This window comes from Dromaius novaehollandiae, chromosome 2, assembly GCF_036370855.1.
Source record: "Dromaius novaehollandiae isolate bDroNov1 chromosome 2, bDroNov1.hap1, whole genome shotgun sequence".
Lineage (NCBI taxonomy): Eukaryota > Metazoa > Chordata > Aves > Casuariiformes > Dromaiidae > Dromaius > Dromaius novaehollandiae.
This window is the reverse complement of record NC_088099.1, coordinates 94,111,356-94,134,372: the sequence shown is the minus strand read 5'-3', so window position 1 is coordinate 94,134,372 and position 23,017 is coordinate 94,111,356. Positions and strand designations below refer to the sequence as shown.

The 23,017-nt window shown below is 46.0% G+C and overlaps 2 protein-coding genes across 3 annotated transcripts in view; one reads left to right on the top strand and one right to left on the bottom strand.

Moving 5' to 3' along the window:
* Positions 1-9,408, top strand: part of SLC66A2 (solute carrier family 66 member 2) — a 65,265-nt gene extending 55,857 nt beyond the window's left edge. For both annotated transcript variants that reach the window (XM_026115629.2, XM_026115627.2), the window contains one exon: positions 6,179-9,408. In XM_026115629.2, the coding sequence (XP_025971414.1) occupies positions 6,179-6,386 (208 nt within the window). In that variant the 3' untranslated portion in view covers positions 6,387-9,408. The remainder of the gene's footprint in view (positions 1-6,178) is intronic.
* Positions 9,409-13,844: 4,436 nt separating this feature from the next.
* The window catches only part of KCNG2 (potassium voltage-gated channel modifier subfamily G member 2), a 62,498-nt gene continuing 53,325 nt past the window's right edge, over positions 13,845-23,017 (bottom strand). The window contains exon 3 of the mRNA XM_026115601.2: positions 13,845-15,397. Coding sequence (XP_025971386.2) covers positions 14,585-15,397 — 813 coding nt within the window. The 3' untranslated portion in view covers positions 13,845-14,584. The remainder of the gene's footprint in view (positions 15,398-23,017) is intronic.

Below are 23,017 nucleotides of genomic sequence, written 5' to 3'. Positions count from 1 at the left end.
GAACTGGGTGCCAGTATATGAATAAATGCCTCAAATTATGAGAATCCAAATAAAGTCAGATTTTGAATCCAGCATCGCCTGGGTCTTGATATAGTACCTGGCCATGATTTTGGGAAGCTGTGTCCACCTTCCACTGGTTCTTGAACAAACAGAGTCCAAGCTAATTCTGCTCTTGTTAGCTCCACTTGCTTGGGATAGAAGGAAAAAAAGCAACTTTTAAAATAGATAAAGGTCAATCAATTACATTCCCTTTTCTGTTATTGGAAATAACTGTGGGGATTTTTGAGTTCATTGACTGTCTGAGCACAATTATGGCTCGGTTTGTGACTGTAGCAGGATGTAATTACATGAGGGCAACACGTACCTCCTAGTGCTATTTGTGCTGATGTCTGGTCAGACCACTACAGAATTTCTCAGCGGAAGTCCCTGTCTAGTGTCTGATTCTCTGTCTTCCAGCTTGCAGGATATTTTGGGGGTTGTGTGTTAAGTTACAAACATGCAGAGTCATAACATCAATGTGAGAAAATCTACAGAGCAAACGGGAAGCAAGTCCAGCCATATCTTTCTTTCTGTGTAGGTTTGTGCTAAGCACCAGCCCCAGTTCTGCAGACTGCAGCTCTGCTAACGTGCGACTGTAAGTTATTTTGATGGATGGTTGCAACTAGTTTTAAGGCAGGGTGATACCACAGGGAGGAGAGGAGGCTTCATGTCCCATTCTTCTACAATGTAGGGGTGTTTTTGTAGTCCTGACTCTTGCAGGTGAAAGAAGAAGAAAGGTGTAATGAACAGGAACTGGCTAATGTACAGCAGAATGTGCAGAGACTTCAGTGGAAAATCAAGGACTTGCGACTGTCACAGCCAGGCTTTGAGCAGAAGCAATGAAGAAGCTAAAAAGCTTTGATTTGAGTAGACTTTGTTCTGGATTAAGGGGGTTTGAGCCTAAGTATCTGGCTTCTCTCATTGTTCTGTACATTACCCAGCTTGTAACACAATTACTCCAAGTGAAACAACAGAAAGTTTCTTTTTTAAGACACTTTGCAAGCTGTTTCTACACCTGAGTAGTTTCAGGAGTTTGTTTTTTTAATTATGCTTTGTTGGCTGACCATAAATAAGGTGCGCTAATAGATGGTTTTTTACCTCTGGTTGCTGTCACTTCAGAATTAATACACAAGATGCAAGGAAACTGAAGCAAGTTGTTTCCTGAGAAAAAAAAAACACTGTTTTCCAGCGTGCTGTCTGTTTACTTAGCAAATGAAGATTGGTACAGTGCCTTTATGAAATCTACTATCAGTGGCACAAAATATCAGCGCTGTAGGGAGTTTCCATATTAAAAAATAGCATTTGGCAGCCTTGTCTAATGTTTTTTTCTGGTAAATTATGGTGTCTTTTGGAGAATTAATTCCAATAGCACAATAAATAAGTGCTCTTTCAGATTTTAAGAGCAGGTGAAAAGTACCCGATTTTCTCTGTGGTCAGTTATAATTTATGCAGAGTTGACACTGGCTGTTACTACGTTAGCAACTCCTTGTAATGAGATTAGCTGTAAGGAAGGCGCTTGTTTTCAGGAGACTTGTTGTCATTGGATACTGCAGTACTGATTTACATTGCTGGGAAGTGCTATTTTTATTGCAAGTCTGCTTCAGCCTCTGGCAATACCATCTATTTCAGCACAGTTCCCACCTCCTGTCCCTCGAGTTGGCATCTGCGCTGTCACAGCACCAAATGCTGCCGTTTGCTGCTTTCTGCCTTCCCAAGTTGCTCCGTGGCACCACTTGCCTCTCGCGCTGCCCCTGACCCACTCACGTGTTTGTGCTAAGGGCAAAGCGGCTGTTGCGCCGGCCTGGTCAACTGTATCCCTCCTTGTGGCGAGGCGAGCGTTTCCTGCCTTGCATGCATCTCCGGTTTAGCTTTGGGCTGGTACAGGAGGGGTGTCAGTTTATTCACACCTAAATCCTGTTTTGCTGCGTAGCCGGGGCTGCACAGGGCAGCTTTGCTCTCACGGCGCTGCAGATGCCAGGAAGCTAAAGCGTGAGGCTGGGCTCAGAGAGCCGGGCTGGGAAGTCTGTGCTTTACGCCAGCTCTGCGGCCGAGCCGGTCTCAGGTAGCATCAATGGCGGGCCTTGAGTGCCTCTTGCAGCAAAGCCTGGTCTACGCTTACAGCACAGCAGTTCCTCTTGCACTGTGACACCCAGGGCCAGACATACCCAGAGGTGCTGTGGTCTGCCAGGCGGTGGCACCCGGCACGTGGCCATGGCTGGCCGAGGAGCAGAGCCCTGCAGAGGGCTCGGCCTTGCCCCAGAGGCTAATTCTCCATCGGCAGCCGGCACTGGAGCCCCTGCTACGTCGAGAGGCGCTCTGGGAAGGTTCATGCTGTGGTGTGACCTGGCACGTACCTGTCCTCTGCCATGTGGTGCGCAGAGTCCTGCAGGGAAGGAAAGCTGTGGGACTCACGAGTTGCCCCCTTTGGCATATTGGTGGCTTGTCAAATTTGCCCTGTGCGTCTTGCAGGAACAGAGTGGAGCTTTGTTCCACAAATGGAGGTTATGATAGAGCTGTGGAAGAAGAACTCAGGTGCTCTCCCCTTTTCCTCTTCCTTCCCTGCAATAAACAGAAATAAGCCTGTTTCTTTAGGCAATAAAATCCTCCCAGTCTGCACAGATACTCTGCTCTTTTCTCCTTCCAGACAGGTAAGGTGGCAGTGGTGGCACCCGATCTGCATAGAGTTGGTTGATTGATTTCTTTTCTTCTCCAAACAATAAGAATAAATATAAGAAATACCTTTCTTCCTCAAGTGAGGGGCAACATTTAAAACCTGCAGACAAAAGCTGACTTCTCTACCCTATACGTGGCATCCTGACATGATACCTGGAAATACAACAGCAGTGATGGTGCTGTATCGATGCAATCAGTCGTGCATAATCATGCACACGTAGTTATGTTATTGCAAATGGCATCTGTGTGTGCAGCAAGAAGCAGGCAATGGCACAAGTAAAGTAAGAGGCAGGACCGTTACTACTGTGTCCCAGTGCTTGGAAAAACGTGGGCCTGGTATATGATACTGGGGGACCCTGTATTCCCTCTTCAGAGATGCCATACAGCCACTCGCCGAGTTTATCAGTGGGCTAAAACTTGCAGATATCGTGCAGGCTGGTGCTGGCCAAGATATGGGGGAGCTGCCAGCGGTTGTGGTTCTCCCTTCTCTGGGGGGCACTGGAGGGATGAGACATGCTTAACTGGGGACAGTGCTGGGAGGCATTCAGAGGTGCTTACAAACATTACAGTGATGAGAGTGGGGTCCTGGGCCAGCACGCACCTCTTCCACTTGTTTCCTGCCTTACTCTGAACGCCCTTGTTGCAGCTGTAGCCCTCAGTCAGTCCCTCCCAAATTCAGGCCTTTCCAAAGGACTCATTGCCCAAGTCCTACATTCTCTTCCATTTCCTCTCATTCCCTGCCCCATCCCAGCGTCTTTTTCCTGCTCCCTTCTCACCTGAGCTCTCCCTGCTCCTCTCATGTCTCCTTGGCTTTCTAGGGCTTCTCATCGTCTCTTCTCGATTCTTGTCCGACTCCATCCCCATTTCTATGCTGAGCTCTTTTTTGTTACCCCACACAGCTGTAGGTCGATGCTGCAGTTGTTGCTTTTGTCCTCTCCCAATCTCTCCTCCACCAAGAGGAGGAGTGTGAGCAGCCAGCACTCCCGCAATCACTCCTTCGCACTAAGTGGGCCTCTGGGCTCTGGGGACTTAGATGCTGCTGCAATACTAAGATGTTTGGAACATCTCCTTTTTTATATGTATTTTTTGTGTTTTTTATAGTAGCCTGGCAATTTGCAGGTTTTCTTCTGCTGTTTTGTCTAAGTTACTGGACAGAGGGAGGATGCGTATTTTGTGATTTAGTGACAGACTAGTGGTGGTAGTTTTTTAAACTATTTTAATCACTTTTGCCAAAATACAATGTGGGACAGCTTGAGATGTCCCTCTGTACAGAGCATTGTGCCGTGTCCTAGTGAACATTGCAGGGATAATGCTGATTTCCTTAAGTGTCTGACGTACCAGCTGAAGAGAGGGGCTCGAACATGCAGCAGATACGGGAGCAGGCACCAAATTACTAAATCGGCGTTGCAAGCTGTCAAGTTCGCAGGTGGCTTCTTAGCAAAAATCCAGGGTTTGCTTTGGCAAACTCATCACAGCATGTAAGACTGCCAGAGGTGTGCTTGGCTCATGAGGCACTGTTGAACTGCACGTATCCCAAAGGTTTACCCCGGTGATTAATCCTTCTTCAGGAGATTAAACACTGTGGTGGACTATAAACCTTCTGGCAGTGTGTGCTTCTTTCTCTATATCTTTACTACATGCTTGGATCATTTTTAAAACACAGCTAGCTTTTTCCATGTGGGGTATGTGGCAAATAGCCACTGTCTATTAGGGCTCCTACTCAAACCTTGTGTGGCATCCCCGAACGGCATTTCTGTTGACAGAGAATGTTTAGTTTGACCAGCCCAGATTAGCCTGAGCTGCACTTTTAGTGAAGGTCTCCAACCATGCCAGGACAGAGTCGCAATTAAATTGTGCTCAGCTGCCCAGCAAACATAGGTAAGCTTCGCATTACAAGGAGAAGTAATGCTGACTGCCTGCAAGCAAGTGCCAGTTTATTACCCTTGGAGTTTATTGCCCTTCCTAATTAAAGGCAACCAAACAACCCCCTCCACCCCACGCATGTGTAAACCTCCCGCAAGTGTAGTGTAACGTGACTCAGTGTGACTGGGAATGTGTGCAAGGCAGGCAGCACAGGCTCTTTGCATGGAGCACAAATGACTGTGGGCTCAGTGGTTGTTTTCCTCCTTTTGTGATTATTTATTTACATTTTTAGAATGACCTTGGACCTGCAATGATTGCTCCCTCAGTCCTGTGTCCTTGCCTGCACTGCCACACAAACAGTCTCTTTGGCAGGTCACGTGACACGAGTTACAGAAAAAGGCTTATGTTTCTGTAGTGCGATGGGTCAGTACAAACTGATGCTGTTGGCCGCTTTTCCTATACGGGGAGAGTGCAGGCTGCAGGTTTTGGCTTGCATTAGCGTTGTGTGCTTGCGTTCAAAATACGGACTGTCCTAGCTGTAGAATATTTGGGAAATGAACATTAAGTCCTACCCTACTGCCTGTGCATGACTGCATTTGATGAACTGGAATCAGTGCTGGCAAGACATAAGTGTTCATAATTACGACAAGTCATGCGCAATGCTTGTACTGTGAACTACAAAGCTTTTGTCCACTGCCGCTTCTCTAGTTAAAGTACACGAAGCTCAGAAACAGCCTTCAGGAACTCCTTGTTCACATTTCATTAAAGGCACTGAAGAAAATTGGTTTGTGCCAAGTTTGAAGAACTTGCTTCTATTCCCCAGAGTTTCTCCTGATTGTAGGAGGGCAGGACAGGGGATGGCTCAGTGAGACAGCAAGATGAAAGCAAAGATGGTTATTGAAAGGGAGTCTGGGCATTGCTCTTGATCTGTGTGCCCTTGATAAAAATCCTTAGTGATGTTCAGTCTTCCAACAAATAGCTGCAGACATGTCATTTTCCCCTAAATCTATATTACTGGGCAATTTGTGTCTTCTGGGTTGTTTGGTTTTGTTTCTTCTGTAATAGGAAATAGTTTCTTGTATCCATCAGAAAGGTTTGTGTTTGTTTCAGTAAATGCTAAAAATAAAAAAAGTGCATGCATGAGAGTGTGTGCAGGTGATACTTTGCATTGTGTGAGCACAAAATTATGCACTCAGGAAATAACTGTTGAAGCGAATTGATTTTACGTTTGCACAGCGTTACTCTTGTTTCACAGTCAGCGTTGTTGGCGTGTGGCAGTCGCATTCGTAGAAAGCCGTGGAGGCGAACATCCGAGCTGGGTATTTCTGAATGCTGGATACCTTCACAGCCGTGGGCATTTAGAGCAGTAACTGCTGAGCTGAGGGCACTGCAGGCCGTGGGGCAGAGATGTCGCTTGCTGCCTTCCACATGCAGCGCTGCGCATCTTGGCTAGGCGAGCTGTGTGCCCCGCGGAGAGCAGTTTCAGCCCGCTGTTCAGTATAAACGGTTGCCGATGCAGACTCTATGCCCTCTGGCACGGCTGATCTCACAGTCCAAGTCCTTCCCTTCAGTTATGCTTTCCCCCTTCTTTTCTGTTTTTCAGCGTCAAGATGGTGCTGATGTGGGCCAGTGGGGACACCTTCAAGACTGTTTACTTTATCTTGAATCAGGCCCCGTTCCAGTTCTCCATCTGCGGGCTCCTCCAGGTGTTTGTGGACATCGCTATCTTGCTGCAGGTTTACTTGTACAGCTCCTACACCCAGAAGCCCACGTCCCACCCTGCACACACTGCCAGCGCCAAGGCCCTGTGAGGTGCTCGGCCGGACGGGCTGCAGGTCAGCAGTGCCGCAGTCACCTGCGGCAGCTCCTCTTCCATTTGTAAATACTCCTGCGTTGCTGAGTTGAAAGCAGAAATGAGACCAAGGATTGGAAATTGGGCTGCAGCTCCAGCTCTGGAGGTTTTGGGTTAAATAACTTGCTCTCTCTGTGTTTTCTGACTTTGCTGTACAGACCTGGTTCCTGGTGGGGGGAGGGGCACTTTACTTTTGCATATGTACCTATGAGCCTTATCAATTCACATATGTTTGTATATTTAATCACAAGGGCTGGATGTTTTGTGTTTTTAATGCTATTTAAAAATGTTACACCACAGAAATTATAAGATATTTTGTCTGAAACTTTTACCTATTTATATAATATAAAGTCTGTACATTAGCAGGAAGTTTGTGGCATATGTTAGCATTCAGTATCACCACAATGCAGGAAGAAGAGCGAACGCAGGAGTTATCTCTTTTTCCTTTAATAAGGATATCTGGTGAGCAGAGAAAGTGAGGGAGGGAGGCCCTGCAAAGAGGGGAACGATGGAAATGAATCGATCCCAGGCAGTATAAAGCATCAGTGTGCTAAAGAGTGGAAGGCAGGTGTTCACCCCTGCTGTGGGATCGGTGTGGCAGGTGAACACAACATGATGGTGCAGGGGGTCTGAGTATGGGTGATGCTGTAGCCAAATCTAAAATGGACGCAGCTAGTCCATGCGTTCAGCCAAAAGGAGAAGCGAACAGGAGACTGCGAGAGGGACTCTTGATAGTGTTGCTTGGAAATGGGGGGTTTGGAAATAGCCCACCCTGCGCTCAGGGTGCAGCTCTGCTCCTACAGCGGTGCACGGGGCAGAGCAGGTCTGTAGTACACCTGTTGCAAACCAAGGGGCTAGTAGATGTGTGTTGCCAGTATTGCCAGGCGAGTATTTCTAGATGACAACTGAGAGACACAAAGATGGAAGCAACCCTACTTTCATTGCCTCAGAGGGGGAAATGAGAAGGGTTGAGGTGGAGAAAAGCTTATATCCTATAGAGTAGGACCAGCACCTAACAGCTTGATTTGTTGAGGCTGAGGTTCATGCTTATGTTGTTTTATGCCAAATAAGTCCAGTCTATGTTTTGGGGCATCTCTTGCATTGGCCCAACAGGGAGGGAGTACACGTTTTCCTTTTTCTGCTGCCTAAGATCTTCTAGGCTCTTAGATGAACAGTCTGTAGTTGGACCAAGGGACTGAAAAGGCTAAAAGAGCAGAGAGCTTATTTATAAATATAGATGTTGTCTATAATGGATACTTGCCAGCGTAGGTCACTGCGCCCTTTCTGAGAGGCGCACGTGTCTAGAGGCTGCAGGTGGTGTGCAGCCCTCAGGGGGCTGCACCAAGGCCCTGGCATCCTGCCGGTTGCCATAATGAAACTGCCTTGGTTGGTAGGAGACAGCTACAGCAAGATGCTTAGTCCCAGGAATGGTTAGGCCTGCACTGCTGTCTTCTGCGTGAGACTCGCTCGCTGCTGTCAGATGAATCCTGTACAACCACAGACAAGGTGTTAGAGCTGGGAGAGAGTTTTGAGAACCATTTTTTCCCTCTAAGAATAGCCCAAGAGCTCATGTTTTCTTAAGTACAGCAGCAAGTCTGAGGTTTAACAGCTTCAGTGTGTAAATCAGGTACTTGCCCTACCCTGTTTTCTTTGAGAATCTCATGGTCTGAATCTGGACCATCTTCACTGGTGGCAAAGTGTCCTCTGCAGGGGAAGCTGCAGCGGGCCATGGCAGCAGTGGCAGCGTGCTTGCTTGGGCACATCTGCCCTGAGATAGGGAAGATGGGGCTGGCCCTGTGCTGCTTTACAGACCCGCACCCCTCTCGCTCCCCGCTTGGCCCTGAGCTGATACAGGGGCTCTCCCACATGTGTGATGTGGTTTTGGAGGTGACGTGCTGGGGGCAGAGGGCTGAGGAGACTCGAAGGTGCTGGCTGAGCTGTCCTTCAGGGCAGGGGCACTGCTGGGGTTGGAGGAAGGAGCCCTGCGGGGAGTCACGTCCCCCGGGGGAGTCACAGCCCTTGGCAGCCCTGATACAGAGCCCAGGAGAGCTGCTGGCTGCGTGCGAGGGCCAGGCATGGCAGGCTTGGGCCAGATGCTGGCTCTGTGCTTTTTGTTTGATACCATACTCTCTTAGGCCTGAAGTGACCTTACGAAGATGATGTACCCGGCCTGGCAGGCTATGCATGTTTTATTCCTCTCTTTTCTCCAATGTTCTGGTTGTGTTATAAGAACATCTGGGCTTTTGTCTTTTTTAATTGAAAATGTACTTAACAACTGGCCTTGGTGGTATGCTGCTTTAATGAGGATTGTATTTCTACTGTATGCAAATGAACACTTTCTTTTGTGTTTTAATGGTCTGAAGTTTTTTCTTTTTTTTTCTTAAGAACTTGTAATGATAAGATTTTTGTATATGATGGTCTTTTTCTAATATTCTATGAAACAGGGATATAAGATATAAATGGCTGTTAAGAAATACGCTTCTGTATGTTATAGCTTACCCTGGGAGTGCACACGCTTGGTCATCTCTTTGGCTTTGAACTACAGGTATTACTGAGGAGAAAACAACTGTTGTTTTTTTCCACTTGGGACTCTTCACTGTGCAGACTCTGAAGTCTGTTACCAGTACCAAAACCAGAGTGCTCTGCAAATGAGCCTCATTCATCCCAGAACTGCAAATGCTGGAAGAGAAGCCAGTGAACTCATGTCTAAAATCATTTTCTATATGAGGCTTTCAGCAAGGTTGAACACTTGGCCAGGAACTCTTGAACTGCAGCTGATAAGATACTTTAGAGACAAAACATTACAGAACTTAATTTTTGTTTTTTGTCAGGAAATATCTGTATCAATGATCACCTCAGCAAATTAAGAAATCAGTTACTTTAAATACATCTCTCTGAATGTATGGCACATTTCACGGAGTTTATTTTCTGTCAGTGGCAGTGATTTTTTTAAAAATAAAAATAATCTGTTTATATATAAACTGTAGTGTTGGTTTGTTGTGTTCAGAGCTAAGATACTTCTTTCTTAACTCTTACAGCTCGTCTAATCCAGAACATTGCAGAAATAATTAGCATGCTTTCTTTCTCATGCTGGGTGGGTGAGCACAAAGTGTGGGTTGTCCTGAGGTCATGACGCAAGACAGATTCTGGATTTCTGGTTTCTCTCCCCAGCTTTACCGTACTTTCTGTGGTGAACTTCTCCTCCAGGTTACTTAACCCTTTTATGCTTGTGTTGCTCACAGTAAAAAGAAATTACTAAAAGATTATTATGTAGCTTTTTTAAAAAAACAACTGTACCATGCAAATTGAGTAAGGAGGTCACATCAGGAAAAGTACAAACGATAAGCACGTCCTTCAGTTGCGTCTCTTCTCAGCGTCCACAAAGAAGATGAGGAAACTGGATATGTCATTTCATGACCGGCCGTGTGTGCAAGAGGAGTTGTGCCCTCCTCCCCTAGTGCTTTGGGATGCGAGCCAAGCCAAGAAAGCCGGGCTGAGCCTTGCGAGTGGTGTGTGGCTGCCTCTAGGCATGGCACAGCCAGCGGCAGCTCAGCTGTTCCCGCTGCTCTGGGGGCTTCGCTGTTGCTGCTTCAGTGCCTGGGGGAGCTGGAGAAGGGGCATGGGTGAGGAGAGAGGCTGGGGCACAGGAGCAGAGGCTTTGGGAGGGGAGGAGGAGAGGTGGGAGAGACCGAACTCACACAAGTAAGGGGCTGATGGGTGAGACTCCTGGCGCGGAGGCAGGGAAGACCAAGACCTGGGAGCGCCGAAGGAGGAAACAGTGGAGCCTGGGGGGCAGGAGGAGGGAAATAGGAGGGTGTGGGAGTAAAGCATAAAGCTGCCTGCTCTATTATGGTTTATGTGCTGTAGAAACTGGGGGGGGGGGCACTGGCCTAGGCAGTTCCCATCACAGATGAGACTACACATGCCCATTGCTCATAGTGGTCGCATCATCTGCCCCAGATACCGTCAGTATTACCAGCTGCTACTCTGGCTCTCGCTGAGGGGAAGCTCTTGGTGGGACTGATTCTAACTGAAAACTAGGAGCCCCTTCGGTAAAGGAGCTCTCCCAGCTGCCTGTTGACGCTGCACCAGCTTCAGCACAGAGATGAGCAGCAGGACTGTTGTCCCCATGGGCTGGTGCAGCACTGGCTGTGCTGGCCCTGGAGACGGGGGTGCTGCTCTCCCTCGGGCCCCTGCAGGGAAGGCCGGTGCCCTGAGCTGCAGCTCTGCAGAGCAAAGCTCAGACAGAAATATCATTCTTGGGTGCTTGGCTGTATGTATCTATACATGCAGTTAGAAGCAATTAAAAACATTTAAGACAAAAGGCAAAGCTCAAATTCTGGTCTTTTAGTTTGCATGGGGCAGTAAAGCAAAATTTGCCTAGCAATGCTGTTTCTTTTAAATTTGCGATCCTTAGCTTAGTCTTGAGCACCAAGAAGGCTTCAAGGACCTGATTGACAGCTTTGGCTTTGTTGGTGACTTCCTCTAACAGAAAGAAGACATTAGTGTGAAACTCAGCAATATGCTAATAAATAAACATACCGCCTGAATGCATGTGACATCAGCAGCAAATACAAGAAACGGGCTAGAACAAAATGCGAGGCACAGTCAGAAACCTGCAGCAGATTTCTCTGTAACCAGGCTCACAAAGCAGCCAGATCCCAAGTGGACATCAGCATCTGGAAATGCCCCAACACAAAATGCAGGCTGATGACCTCCAGCCCCCTGTCCTGCCGGGTCTCTGTCCCGGTTTTCTTGCATTCGATTTGTGTATGTGCTGGCGTACCTGTGCTGGAAGAAGGAAAGGTTTGGTTTAGCCTCAGATGGGCCAGCAGATCCACTCTGGATTTCTCTACCCATTGTCCTCTTTATCTGCATCTTTTCTCTCCTGCTCCAAGTCTTTCTTTTAAGGCTGTATCTAGTAAGAGGCAAGTTCTGCGGGAGCTAAGGATACTTTAATCCCCGTGAAGCATCTGCTCTTGGGCTGCCATAGACCATGCCTCTGGCCCTGATAGCGTTAAACTTACCGACACTGGCACGTATGCAGAAGCGGTGCAGTGTTTATTGTAGTTACAGAAATGCCCTTAAATCGTTCGTATGCAGTGTCAAAATAAAAAAACCCTCAAACACAGGAAACAAAACTAACATTGCTCCAGCTGCTGATCAAAAGTAATAAACATCACTCATAACAACAGCTTTGCTGGGTGAAACTCATTCTCCTCTGGGTATCTTTTATGTCTGGCAATTTGTGCATCAGAACTTTTTACAGCTTCCAAAAATAATTTGTTTAAAAGGTTCCTGGTTTATATTTGTTTCCTCATCTGTCATCTCAATAGATACAGTGAAACTTTATTAAAAGCCTGACCTTGACTAACAGCATAACGAGTGGGTTTTGTCACTTTATTAAAATTCTGTGCATGCTGGAATTAATTATGTGCCTTTTGAAAATATAAAGGACTCACTACTGTAGGACAATAGCAGCTTGATGGAGCACAGCAGTAACACGGTGTACCATCATTTTGTTTTTCTACACAGCTGTTGAGCTGCAGTTAGCCATCTCCACGCAGTTTTTTCACACTGTAGGGCCAGAAGAGGCGTTCATTAATGGTTATTTGCTAGCATTGTGAGTATGAAACTTTCTTTCTGCAGGGAAGACAACTACAATACAGCTCTTTAAAGGATATGTTCATGCTGCTGGTCATTCGTGGGCCTCCCCATCTTGATGAGCTGCATGCTGCCTACTCAGTGCAAACTAGCCATCGATGGCTGCATGATCACTATGTTCACCACAGAGATGTAGCTCTGAATAGCCCGTGGTGTTCAGGAAACATAAAACACCTACTATGAAAAACTTTCACTTTGGGGTTCACCTGGTGAGTCCGCTGGGTTTCCCCACCTTAAGTCTGAGTACCAGCACGCCACTTAAACCACACTGCTCCCTCTTGTCACCCTGCCATGCCTTGCCCACACACACCGCTCACTTGGCTGATTTGTGTTTAGCGGGCCACAGAGCTGTACCTCCAAGCTAAACTTTAATAGGCCTTAATGCAAGAAACTCCTGCGTCAGGGGTTTTGGGGTTTTTTTAAGGAAAAAAAAAAAAAAAAGAATTAAAATCTGTTATGAGTCACAGCAACCCAATATTGGTACTGATTTGCCAGAAGGCTGAGTCAGCCCGGGCAGCAGCCACCATGGCTTGGCTCTCCTCACCTGGCACAAGGAGATTAGCTCGCTGGGGCGGCAGGTTATGACCGGCGGGCAGGACCTCAAAACGGCCATATTTGCTGGCCTTGTAATTCAGTGCAAGTGGTGTTTTGGAGTCCTAAGTGCAGCATGCAGGACTTTGTTTTTCGCTCCCTTCCTCACCACCGCTGCTTCCTACCGGCCTGAGAGGGCCAGTGGCACAGGCCCCTGGCTGGCCCACAGGAATGAGCGGCTTTGCAGCAGCAAGGACTAACACCTCCCGCGCCCCCCCCACCCCACCGACCCACATCCCAAGCAGCTCCAGAGGTGACTGTTCAGCAACAAAGCTTCCAGGTTTTATCAAAATAAAGTGTAACCTTTTATTTTCCCTTCTGCCATTCCTATGAGGAACGGCTTAATACGGGTGTCTGCTAGGGTAGTGTTGATGTTATAACATACGCTGAAGGGAAAGAAATAAACAAACAAACCCCAAAGCTTTGCCTGCCGCCTTCAAGGCATCTGCTTTTGTTCTACTCCTGGCAGTGGGAGAGCGAGAGGCACCATGCTGCACGGTGCTTCCCACAGCTTGGCTAATACAAGCAGAAGCGCAGGGAGATGAGGTGGGTGTGCGCCATTTCCTTCTTCCCCTCAATCGTATCCCACTTTGAGGAATACTTACAGATGAACACAACACGCTGCCTTAACCCAGCTGCCCTAACCCAGCCACGCAGCTCGTCCAAGGAGGAACAACATAAGGTAGAGGGCTGGAGAGCTCACAGGAGTTGCATCAGTAAAAAAACCAAACAGCCAATGCCACCATATGATTCGTTTTTCCCTTTAAATTGACATAAATGTTTCAGTATGAGAACTAGGGGACAGCCAGAACAATAATCTTAACCTTTAAATCACAGGATTATCTTTTTCTAAGTAGGAAAAAAAATGAAGCTTATGCCCTAATGTAAGACACAGCTGCTATGCTGCAGCTTGGGCCAGACCCCACTGAAGGGTTTTCATGGACTTCGGTGGGTTTGGACTGTTCCCGTCTACCTGGGATTGCAGGCACTACACCTACCGCCGCTGGGGAAGAGTACACCGAGCTGGGAGTCGCTGCTGCCCTAACGTCAGCCTCCCCCTCTTGGGCTGTGTCTATTTGAGATTTATGCATCTGTTAAACACTTTTTTTTTTTTTTTTAAATACGTGAGCGATGGAAAGAATGAAAAGAAAGTGGACAAATGTTGTGATTTGTAAAGATACTTGTTATATTCAACTGTGAACAAAGGAAAAAAACCAAAGCAAGTTAACATTCAGTACCATAGCTGGGAAGATCATCGATGTATATTTTTGTCATGGGGCTAAGATACAAAGCTTACTCTGGTAAATAGGCGTATTTGCTAAATAATACATACTGAGCTAGCACACATGTCAGAACTGCCCAGACCGTGGTGCCTGATTTATAAAAAAAAAAAGATGACACCAAGCCCCTGTTGAAAAAGAAAGGACCAGGGCTATTTCTGCCCTTCTGCTGCCCCCCTCCCTTCCATGGTGCCCCTCAACTTGTCTGAGGTTTGTGCTCCTCGGTGGAGCTGCCGAGACAAATTCCTGGTGCCGGGGGTCCACAAGCTGGGCACCCCTTGCACGGCACCAAGTGGCATGAGGTGACACGCTCAACCACGCTGCGCTTCAAGCTATGTCCCCCTGGCTGGACGCTTTCAACAGTGGCTCCTTGCAGGTTGCCAAAAATAGTTGCTCAATAGAAAAAAAATGCCCTACAAATAGCGATGGAGCAGAGCTGTACGTGGTGGAGTATCTAGGGACACTTTTCAGTGGGCCCTTACGATCAAAAGTTGCTCATTAAGGGCAATTTCTCGTGTCTGCCCCTAAGCTATACAGTTCAAGAGGCTCTTCTTGCAGAACCGAACACCCCTCTTGTTCACTGCTTCTTCTGCTGCTGTTTCAAGTCTTCAGCTGTTCAGAGTCAACAGCTTCTCTTGGCTTCTTGGTTCACTGCTGACCGAACCGCCTGCACAGCAGCGCCTGGAGGGGATGAGACACCGAGTCCCTGTGAGCTGTTGCTATCTGGGAGTTTGGTATTCTCTTCTAGCAGGCGCATCTGCCTGCTGGCTGCGCGTTGCTGCTGCTCCTTTAGTTCACTGTAGGAACGGGAAAAGGTATGAAAGATGGAAGTGACTGGGAAAGCCATCAGCAAAATACCGCTCAAGATACTGCTCAGGGCTACCACCTGTCCTGGTATGCTACGAGGCACCATGTCCCCATAGCCAACAGTTGTCATGGAGATCACGGCCCACCAGTAACTGGTGGGGACACTTGTGAATTCTTGCTTGGCTCCCAGTTCACTCTCAGCCAGGTAAACCAGAGGGGAGAAGAGGGCCATGGCCACACACAGGAAGAGCAGGAGGAGCCCAAACTCCCTGGTGCACCGGCGCACGGTGAGCCCGAGAGTCTGCAGGCCCAGCGAGTGCCGTGCCAGCCTCATCACGTACAGGATGCGCAGCGCCCGCAGGAAGCGCAGCACCAGGCCCACTCGCTCCAAGTACTTGTTGCCAGCTCCCCCGCCAGGCTTGCTGCTGTTTTTGGTGGAGACCATATCCACAATGAGAGAGATATAGAAAGGCAAGATGGCCAGGATGTCGATGATGTTGAGCGGAGTTTTCAGGAAAGCACATTTGTTCTCTGCCTGGATGGAGCGCAGGAGGAACTCAAACGAAAACCAAGCCACGCACACTGTCTCCAGCACAAAGATGTCATAGCACTTCCGTGAACATTCGCCCTGGGGAGAAGAGGAGTGGGAGAAACACAAAAGGGGGGAGAAAAAGATTTAGCCGGAGAGCGAACCAAAGAAAAAGAACATGGCAATTCTTAAGGGGAAGTGCCAAAACATGTGAAACCAAGATGAACTGCTAGCCACAAAGTAAAGCCATCGCTACGAAGAGGAGTTGGAACAGATGATTAAAAACTGGAGCAACCAGCTCCATCAGGCTACAGCCTGACAGGTTAACAATGCCCAAGAGGATCCCAAGGTGGCCAGGAATTTGGTGTGATGGTATCAGCTGCCGCCCAGAGAGCCCACTGCTGAACAGCCAAGGGCTCACTCCTAATTCCTGAGTCTTTAATACCCTTTAGAAAGGATTGCTACATAATTCACAGATTTTAATAAATGTGTCTTTCCTCCCTCCCTTCCTGATCAATAAGAAATTGCTTATAAATGGCTCATAAACACTTACAGCATTTTAAGTGCCGTGCCTGGGGTCATCTATAATCTGTTATTCACAGAGTATAGCACATTTTTTTAAATGGTAGCCAACATTTATTAACACACGAACCCTATAATCAAAAGACTATATAAAGCACTGATAAACTTACATTTTTTTTATGAAAAAGTACAATGAGAATAGAGGGAGGGGCAGGAGAGACAAGTATTTTTAATTATCTAACCTGCAATAAGTAATTATCATGATACCCTCCCCAAGCTTCCTGGGACAGAAAAGTGTTTCAAAAGTGCTTTTTCCTGTAAGTTCACTTAGTGGAAAATAAACAGAAGTCTCCAGCTCTTTAGTTACGAAACTTGTAAACAAGCTAGCCTCAGAGCATTTGAACAGCAATAAATAATAATGGTGATGGTTGTTCTTCGAGTGTTAATTCAACAGCAGAAATACAGCAGCAATTCTCTGCTACATCACTGTTAGTAACACCAGCTGAATAATAATCAGCTTCTCTAAATAAACAGATTTTGATGCAGACAGTTATAGGGCTAGTGCTGTTTTCTGCTTAAATGCAATGTAAAAGTGTTAATGCTTTGGCGGCTGCGAGCAGAAGGGAAGTGTGTCTTTACTGGGTGAACCAGCTTGACTCTGAACAGCTTATGACAACTCTTCTAACCATGTAGCAGCCCATCCACAGCCGTGGAGGGGGGTGTAGCTCTCACTGAATGCAACAGGTAGTAGGTACCTCTGTAACAGCTAGTTCTGCCTGCCTGTACTAAATTACAGCAATAAAACCTCATTAGAGAGCGGCGAGGCTGTGTAAAGCTGGTCCTCATCTCACCACCGGACAACCTGAGAATCTGGCACACGCATAAACAAACAGCTCTGCCCACACGCTCACCACATGCATTTCGCACTAGGCAGAGCTGAGGACATTTTTTACTGCACAGTGACACGTTGTAACTTTATCGCTCTCTAGGTGTTTATAGACAGTCATCCCCTTGTTGTGAGAAAACAGTAAACTAGTTGATGGGATTTTTGCTCTGTTCGTGAACTAGAATGTCCCCCAAATCGTGGGGCAGTGACTGGATACACGCTTCAAGGGCTGCTGCATTGCCGGCAGCACGAGCAGTATCATCACATACATGTATATATGCACATATATATATACACACTCACACACACATATGCACATATACATATACACACACATGTGCACATATACATATACACACACATATATATGCATATACATACATATACATATGTACGTATATGTGTGTATACATTTATAAAGCCTTGTGTTACTTAACATGTTAACCAAAATGCTGAGACACTCTTCCCCATTTCATGCTTAAGGAGAAATTGAGACAATGACTAAAGAGATGTCAATAGGGGAAAAAAAAAAAAGGTGAAAAAGGGCTCTTCAGAGCCTGTGTTTATGGTCCTTGTATTTAACGCTATGAAAGATTGTAGGGCCATGTATTTATAGATTTTTTTTTTTCCCCTCGTTCAACTGGTATATGATGTATCTTTTGCTGTTGCTCAAGGGGACAATATTGAAACAGAGGCAGAGAAAAACTACTTGTCCCATTGAAATTGCTGCCAAGGCCTTAGGCATACTGAGCGAGGGGTGGGGGGAGGAGAAGGAATCTTGTTTTAGTAGTGCAGTAACTCAGATAGCCAGTCTTTAACTGCCTCTCAAATTCTGATAGGTGTGAAGACCAGAAGGAGCTCAATTTATATCTGCCTCACTAAACTAATTTGGTCACAGATAAGTAGTTCTATCACAAATTTAACCAATGAGGGAAAATATATTGTTTTTAGGGGCTCCTCTCCTAGCACATCATGTTTAAGGAGTGAGGCTCTTCCATCAGATAAAGGACCACGATGTTTTCACACCATCACAGCACAAACCTGGCTCTGGAGGCTGGAGCCAAAGCTCGCAAAGTCGATGGAAAGCCTCTGCCGATAACTTATTCTCACCTACCATGCAAGCAACCAGCCAGGAGGCTGCTGCCCTCAGGCCCTGCTGCTCTCGAGCCCAGTGCCTGGGCGCCTCACGTCAGGCTGGACCAGAAGGCAGTGGCTGCGGGTGATTTGCAGCTCCTGCTATGAGCCTTGCCCAAGGATCAAGCTGAGACTTGCTGAAGGCAGCTCTCAGGAGAATAAGTATGAATAGAGCAAAGCAGCAGCAAAGGCAAGAAGGAAAAAAACCCAACGTGCAAACTTCTTTTCTGTGAAAGGTACATCACTACCCGGAATACCACATACTGAGACTAAAATATAGCTTGCCTTAAGAGACCGATCCGGCAGGAAGCTTCCTGATTCTGTTGCACCTGGTGTAGGTTGTGTGTATATAATGTTCACTGCCATTAATAGATTAAGGAACACCAGTGAAGCCCATGGAGAATACAGAGTTGGAAGAGACTTACAAAGATATTAAGGTGTTTGATAGTTAAGGTGGCACCTGATCGCCCCAGTGCTCTCCATTTGGTGCAAAAGGGAGGGCAACTGCCCAGAGTCATTCTGGGTATGGGCCTCAGTGTGTGGGCAAATAGGCCTGAAAATTTTTCTTCATTGATGGGCTATCAGTGGAGATAACTTCCAGGGGATGTTATCTGCTTGTCTACATAGCAACAAGTTTATCCTACAGATTGACCAGCCTATAGCTTTGCTAGTTATGTTTCTAACCTTCCTGCAGACCTACATCAAAAATGCAAGCACAGGAGCTGTCCTGCAAGCTTTGTTCAGCTGAGCTAGAGAGGCTTCTCTGTATCTGAAGGTCGGGGCAACCAACACCACAGAGTCAAGCCAGCATCTCTGAAGTGCTCTTTGCCGGCACCATAATAAAGAGAGGAAATGTGCTCCAACCAGGGCTGATGGTGGGCTCTGGCTTTTCTCCACTCTCCCCACTTTCCATTGTTGACAGCTAAGATTGTGAATGCTGAAATGTTTACTTTCAGAAGAGTGGAGCGATAATGCTCTGTTACACAGAGTTCATTTTAATGGTCTGAAACGATCCCCTCTTTCAGCTAATGCATAATTATCTTAGCAAAGTGCTAGTCTTTCTCAATATTGTTGTTAACCTATTGCAATCTGAACAAGACAGGCTCTGTCCAAAGGCTGTTCTGAGAACAAGTGGGTCTGAACAGGCTTTTAGAAAACAGACTTGTGTGTCGCTTAACCAGCCAGAGGCCATTTTTTTTCATTAACTGAATCTCTTTCTGTTCCCTGGACCATGTTTCAGTAGCATCTAGGTATGACCTATTATAATCCCAATACGAAATCACAAACAGCAACAGCAAAAATGTGTTTTATGCTCTTTGCACTTTGCTTCTCTTGGCTGTAGTTCCCTTTGTTCGAATGTTTCTCCCCTTGATTTGATATAGACATTCCAAAAAAAAAAAAAAGCAATTTTTTTCTTTTTCTAAAACTTTCAGCTTTGTATTCTGGAGTCCAACTGGATGTTATAACTCTGCTTAGGGTTTTTTTTTTCCCATTTAAGAAAAAAAAACAAACAAAAAAGCACATGCACACACTGATGGGGGAAAAAAAGCAACCAAGAATTAATCAACCATTGGAATAAAAGAAAAACAAGTGCAAACAGAATGGAATAGCATCCTGCCCAAAATAGATCTGTACTAAATCTATATATGCTCCAAAATGATCAAGTTGCACCAACTCACAGCCATAAACATGTACATTAACAACTAGTTACTGATTTTCACTTTTCCTAAGTAGAACAGCTAGCTCTAATGCTAACTAACCAGATTTCTTAATCTTGTAGTCTGGTAAATTTGTACGATTACATGTTCACATCTTCACTGCCAACTAAAGATACATGAAAATGGGCCACTGACAAACTTCTTCTTTTAGTTTTGATAAACAATTTGAATTTTTTTTTAGAGTGCTGAACAGAAGATACTATGAATGGCAGTCACAAAGGCATCCTCCGCTTCACCTTTCTAATATTAAAAGACTAATGGTCTTTTTGCTTAATGGGTATATAACCATGTCATTAAATAAACAATGTCTTAAGCTTTTGATTACAAAAAGCAGTGGTATAATAACAAATATAAGGAGACTGCTGTTCTTTAGAATATGTATGCATATGTTTATGTGTGCGTGTCTGTTCCTTTCAAATCGCAAGCACATTTTTTTCTCCTGTGCAGAAATTACTTGCGTATGGGAAAATAACTGAACTTATACAGCATATTGAGGCCATATACTGAGGTCAACTCAGGACAGAGAAAAAGAACAGGAAAGTTTCGGTGAGTGATCCTATGCAGTCAAATTAAAGTGAGTGTCTTTTGCTAGGATTTATAGATATTTGCTGTCAAAAAGCCAACTGCAGTAACGTTCTTGTGGAGAAACATTTTCTTTGCCAAAGGAACTACTGAGAAAATTACAAAAAGAAAAGCTGGTGTCACTGAAGTTCAAATCTAACTGTATTCATTGCTCTGTATGGTCCATCTGAAAAACTGCAGGCGTCTTTCAGAAGTGTTTTGGTTTGACTTGCAGGGTTGCTTTCACTGGTACTTCCCTGCACTGCACCTCAGAAAAATTCTAGACCTTGTTGCATGACTTCTTGACCCTTACCTTGGCCTCTTTGGCCTCTTGAGAAGAAATTCTGATTTTTCTCTAGATTCTTGCAGGCTTTGACACCATCTCCCCGCTCTGGTATTAGAAGATGGCAAAAAGCCAGATCACCTCTGACCACCACAGGTCCTGTGTCACTCTGCACACATTTTTGTATGGTCAGCAGCTCCCCAGCACTTTCAAGGAAGAAGCTGCAAAGCCTCAGTGCCTCCCACTTCACTCCTATAGAGAAAGATTTCCCTTCATATACTAGCACTATCAAACTTACAGGTTAAAAATATTTAAAAACATGAGAGTCATTCCATTAAAAAATTCTTACATAAGCTTTAAAATCATGGCATTTTAAAAAAGGTATTTTGGCTCTCTTTCACTTGCCTTTCGTTGACTTGAGTCTTTTGGGTCATGTTTTTCAAGTGTTCCCCTGTGCACATGGGATCAAACCCTTTATTAATAAAAATCTGGCATTTGAAATTCTTATATAACCAAAGTCTCAGCACCTGAGAGCAGTGTTGTGAGACAGCTAAAGTATCTGAAGCCGTTACAAAAGGGTCTACTCATGGCCTGAACAGCACACGACCACGAGCGAGACAGCCGGTAGCCCAATCGTTTGGGTACTCTTCTTGGGCTTGGGGGCAAAGCTGAGCTGTTTGTTTCACCGAATGTCCATACAGACAGACCCCCTACTTTGGACTAAGCAACAGCCTAATGGTTACAGCACTTGCCTGGCTTGTGAGAGGCCCAGTTTCTGCCCTGAAGGAGTCAGTGTGGAAGCCTGTCCCTGGGTCTGCCACAACCTGAGGGAGTGCCTGGAGCACCAAGCTTCTCGCAGAGTGGGTTAAGGCCCTCTCTCATCCCAAGTTTCACTGTGAAATGAAGAAACCTTTCCTGAGAAAAATTCAAGCAAAATGGCAATATTCCCAGAAATAAAACCTCCCCTCTACGCACAAATAAACCCCTACATTTTGCTCACACTGCCATTTTCTGATGAAAAGCAATTTTCTGATGAGAATGTCCAACCAATTTTCACAGGAAGGATGAGTGCATGACTCCTGCTTTGTGACCCACTGCTGGAGCGCTGCCCTCAGGCACAGGTTGCCCTCTTGGTGCTACTAGCTAGAGTCAGTCTGAAACTTGGAGCCAGCCTGCTCTGAATAGTTCTTGTGCTCCTGAGCAAAGATGATTCAGTTGCCATGTAGTTCGTCCTCAAAGTGCTTTGGTTGTGAATTCAAAGTAATGTTTTCTGTTTGTAAAGTCACCAAGGGGCTATGCAAGAGCCCTCTGGTTCCTGCTGTACATGCTTTGATCTGCAGCTAGAGCTTAGTTTGTGCTTCATCTTCAACTCAGCTGCTAGAAAAAGGAGCCAGAGCTTTGCCTTCATTGGGGAGGGCTGCAGCTTGCAGTTATGTTACTGGCACAAGATAGCTCTTGTATGATTGTTCCTGGGATGGCACATTTCTTTTTGTATGCAGGAAACAGGCAGGAGCTATGCCTATTTTAGACGTACCTCTGGACTTCCTTTGATCCCAATACAACATAGCCCCAAACCACCATTTTCCAACACATTTCAGTCTGTCACTTTTATTCTGCAAAGCAAAGCCACAAACAAACATGGAACACACATCAGAACAAGGTGCATGCCAAAAGACTACAGCAACTGCTAGCAGGTAACTTCAGGGTGTGCAAAAGCCACAGCCAGAGTCTAATCAGCTTGTAAAATTATATGCCATGCTATTTAGCTGCAGTCATGTAGTCAAAGGGTCACTGAGATACAGCTACCTGCATGTGCCTTGCATTTATGCTTCAAAGTGCTCTTACAAACAACTACAAAGCCAGATGGGTATGTTAACAGCCCAGAAAAGGGTCTGGGAATAAATTAGAGGGAAGAGACTATCATGTGTGTGACAAGTTTATCCCTGTATTGTGATAGCCTATGGGAGACACAGAGGGTACTGATGATCCCAGAGGCTGCACTGGTCGGGGAAGTCAAGCAGTCAGGCTTCTTAGAGTTGCTCTGCCTAATCCACAAGCAGCCTGCTCCTTTGGGCCAAGTCAGCCCCCAAATGCACACCCCGAATTAGATACTGTAGGTGGGATGTAGGTTTCTGTGCCATAAATGTTGAGCCTTGAGACCTGTTTAACCGCTACATTTCCCTGCAAATGTCTCAGACCTCTTAACAGCTGCAAGCTGACTGCACAGTTTGGGCACATACATCTGGATTGTGAAGAAAGACAGAGACACAGAGGATTTGACCAGCTACCAGGGATGTGTTTGACCAGGTCTACAGATCCTAAGGCTGTCCTCCATTTCCCTGCCTCCTTCACTTACTATCCTGCCACATAGCAGATATTCCTCACAGTCCATTGGCCTGCTTCTCTTTGCCTCATGATGCTGCCACCCCTGGTAGAGTTGCTTTGAAGAACAGAAAACAGGTAAATAGTACTACACACGCCCCAAATAAATACCTTCTCCTCAGCCAGCTTTCCTCACACCTGCACCGCCTATTTACCACTCACTTCTCCAAAAGCAACAATATTTGTTAGAAGGAAAGTAACATTATCTGGCTATGCTTTATGGAAAGCAACCA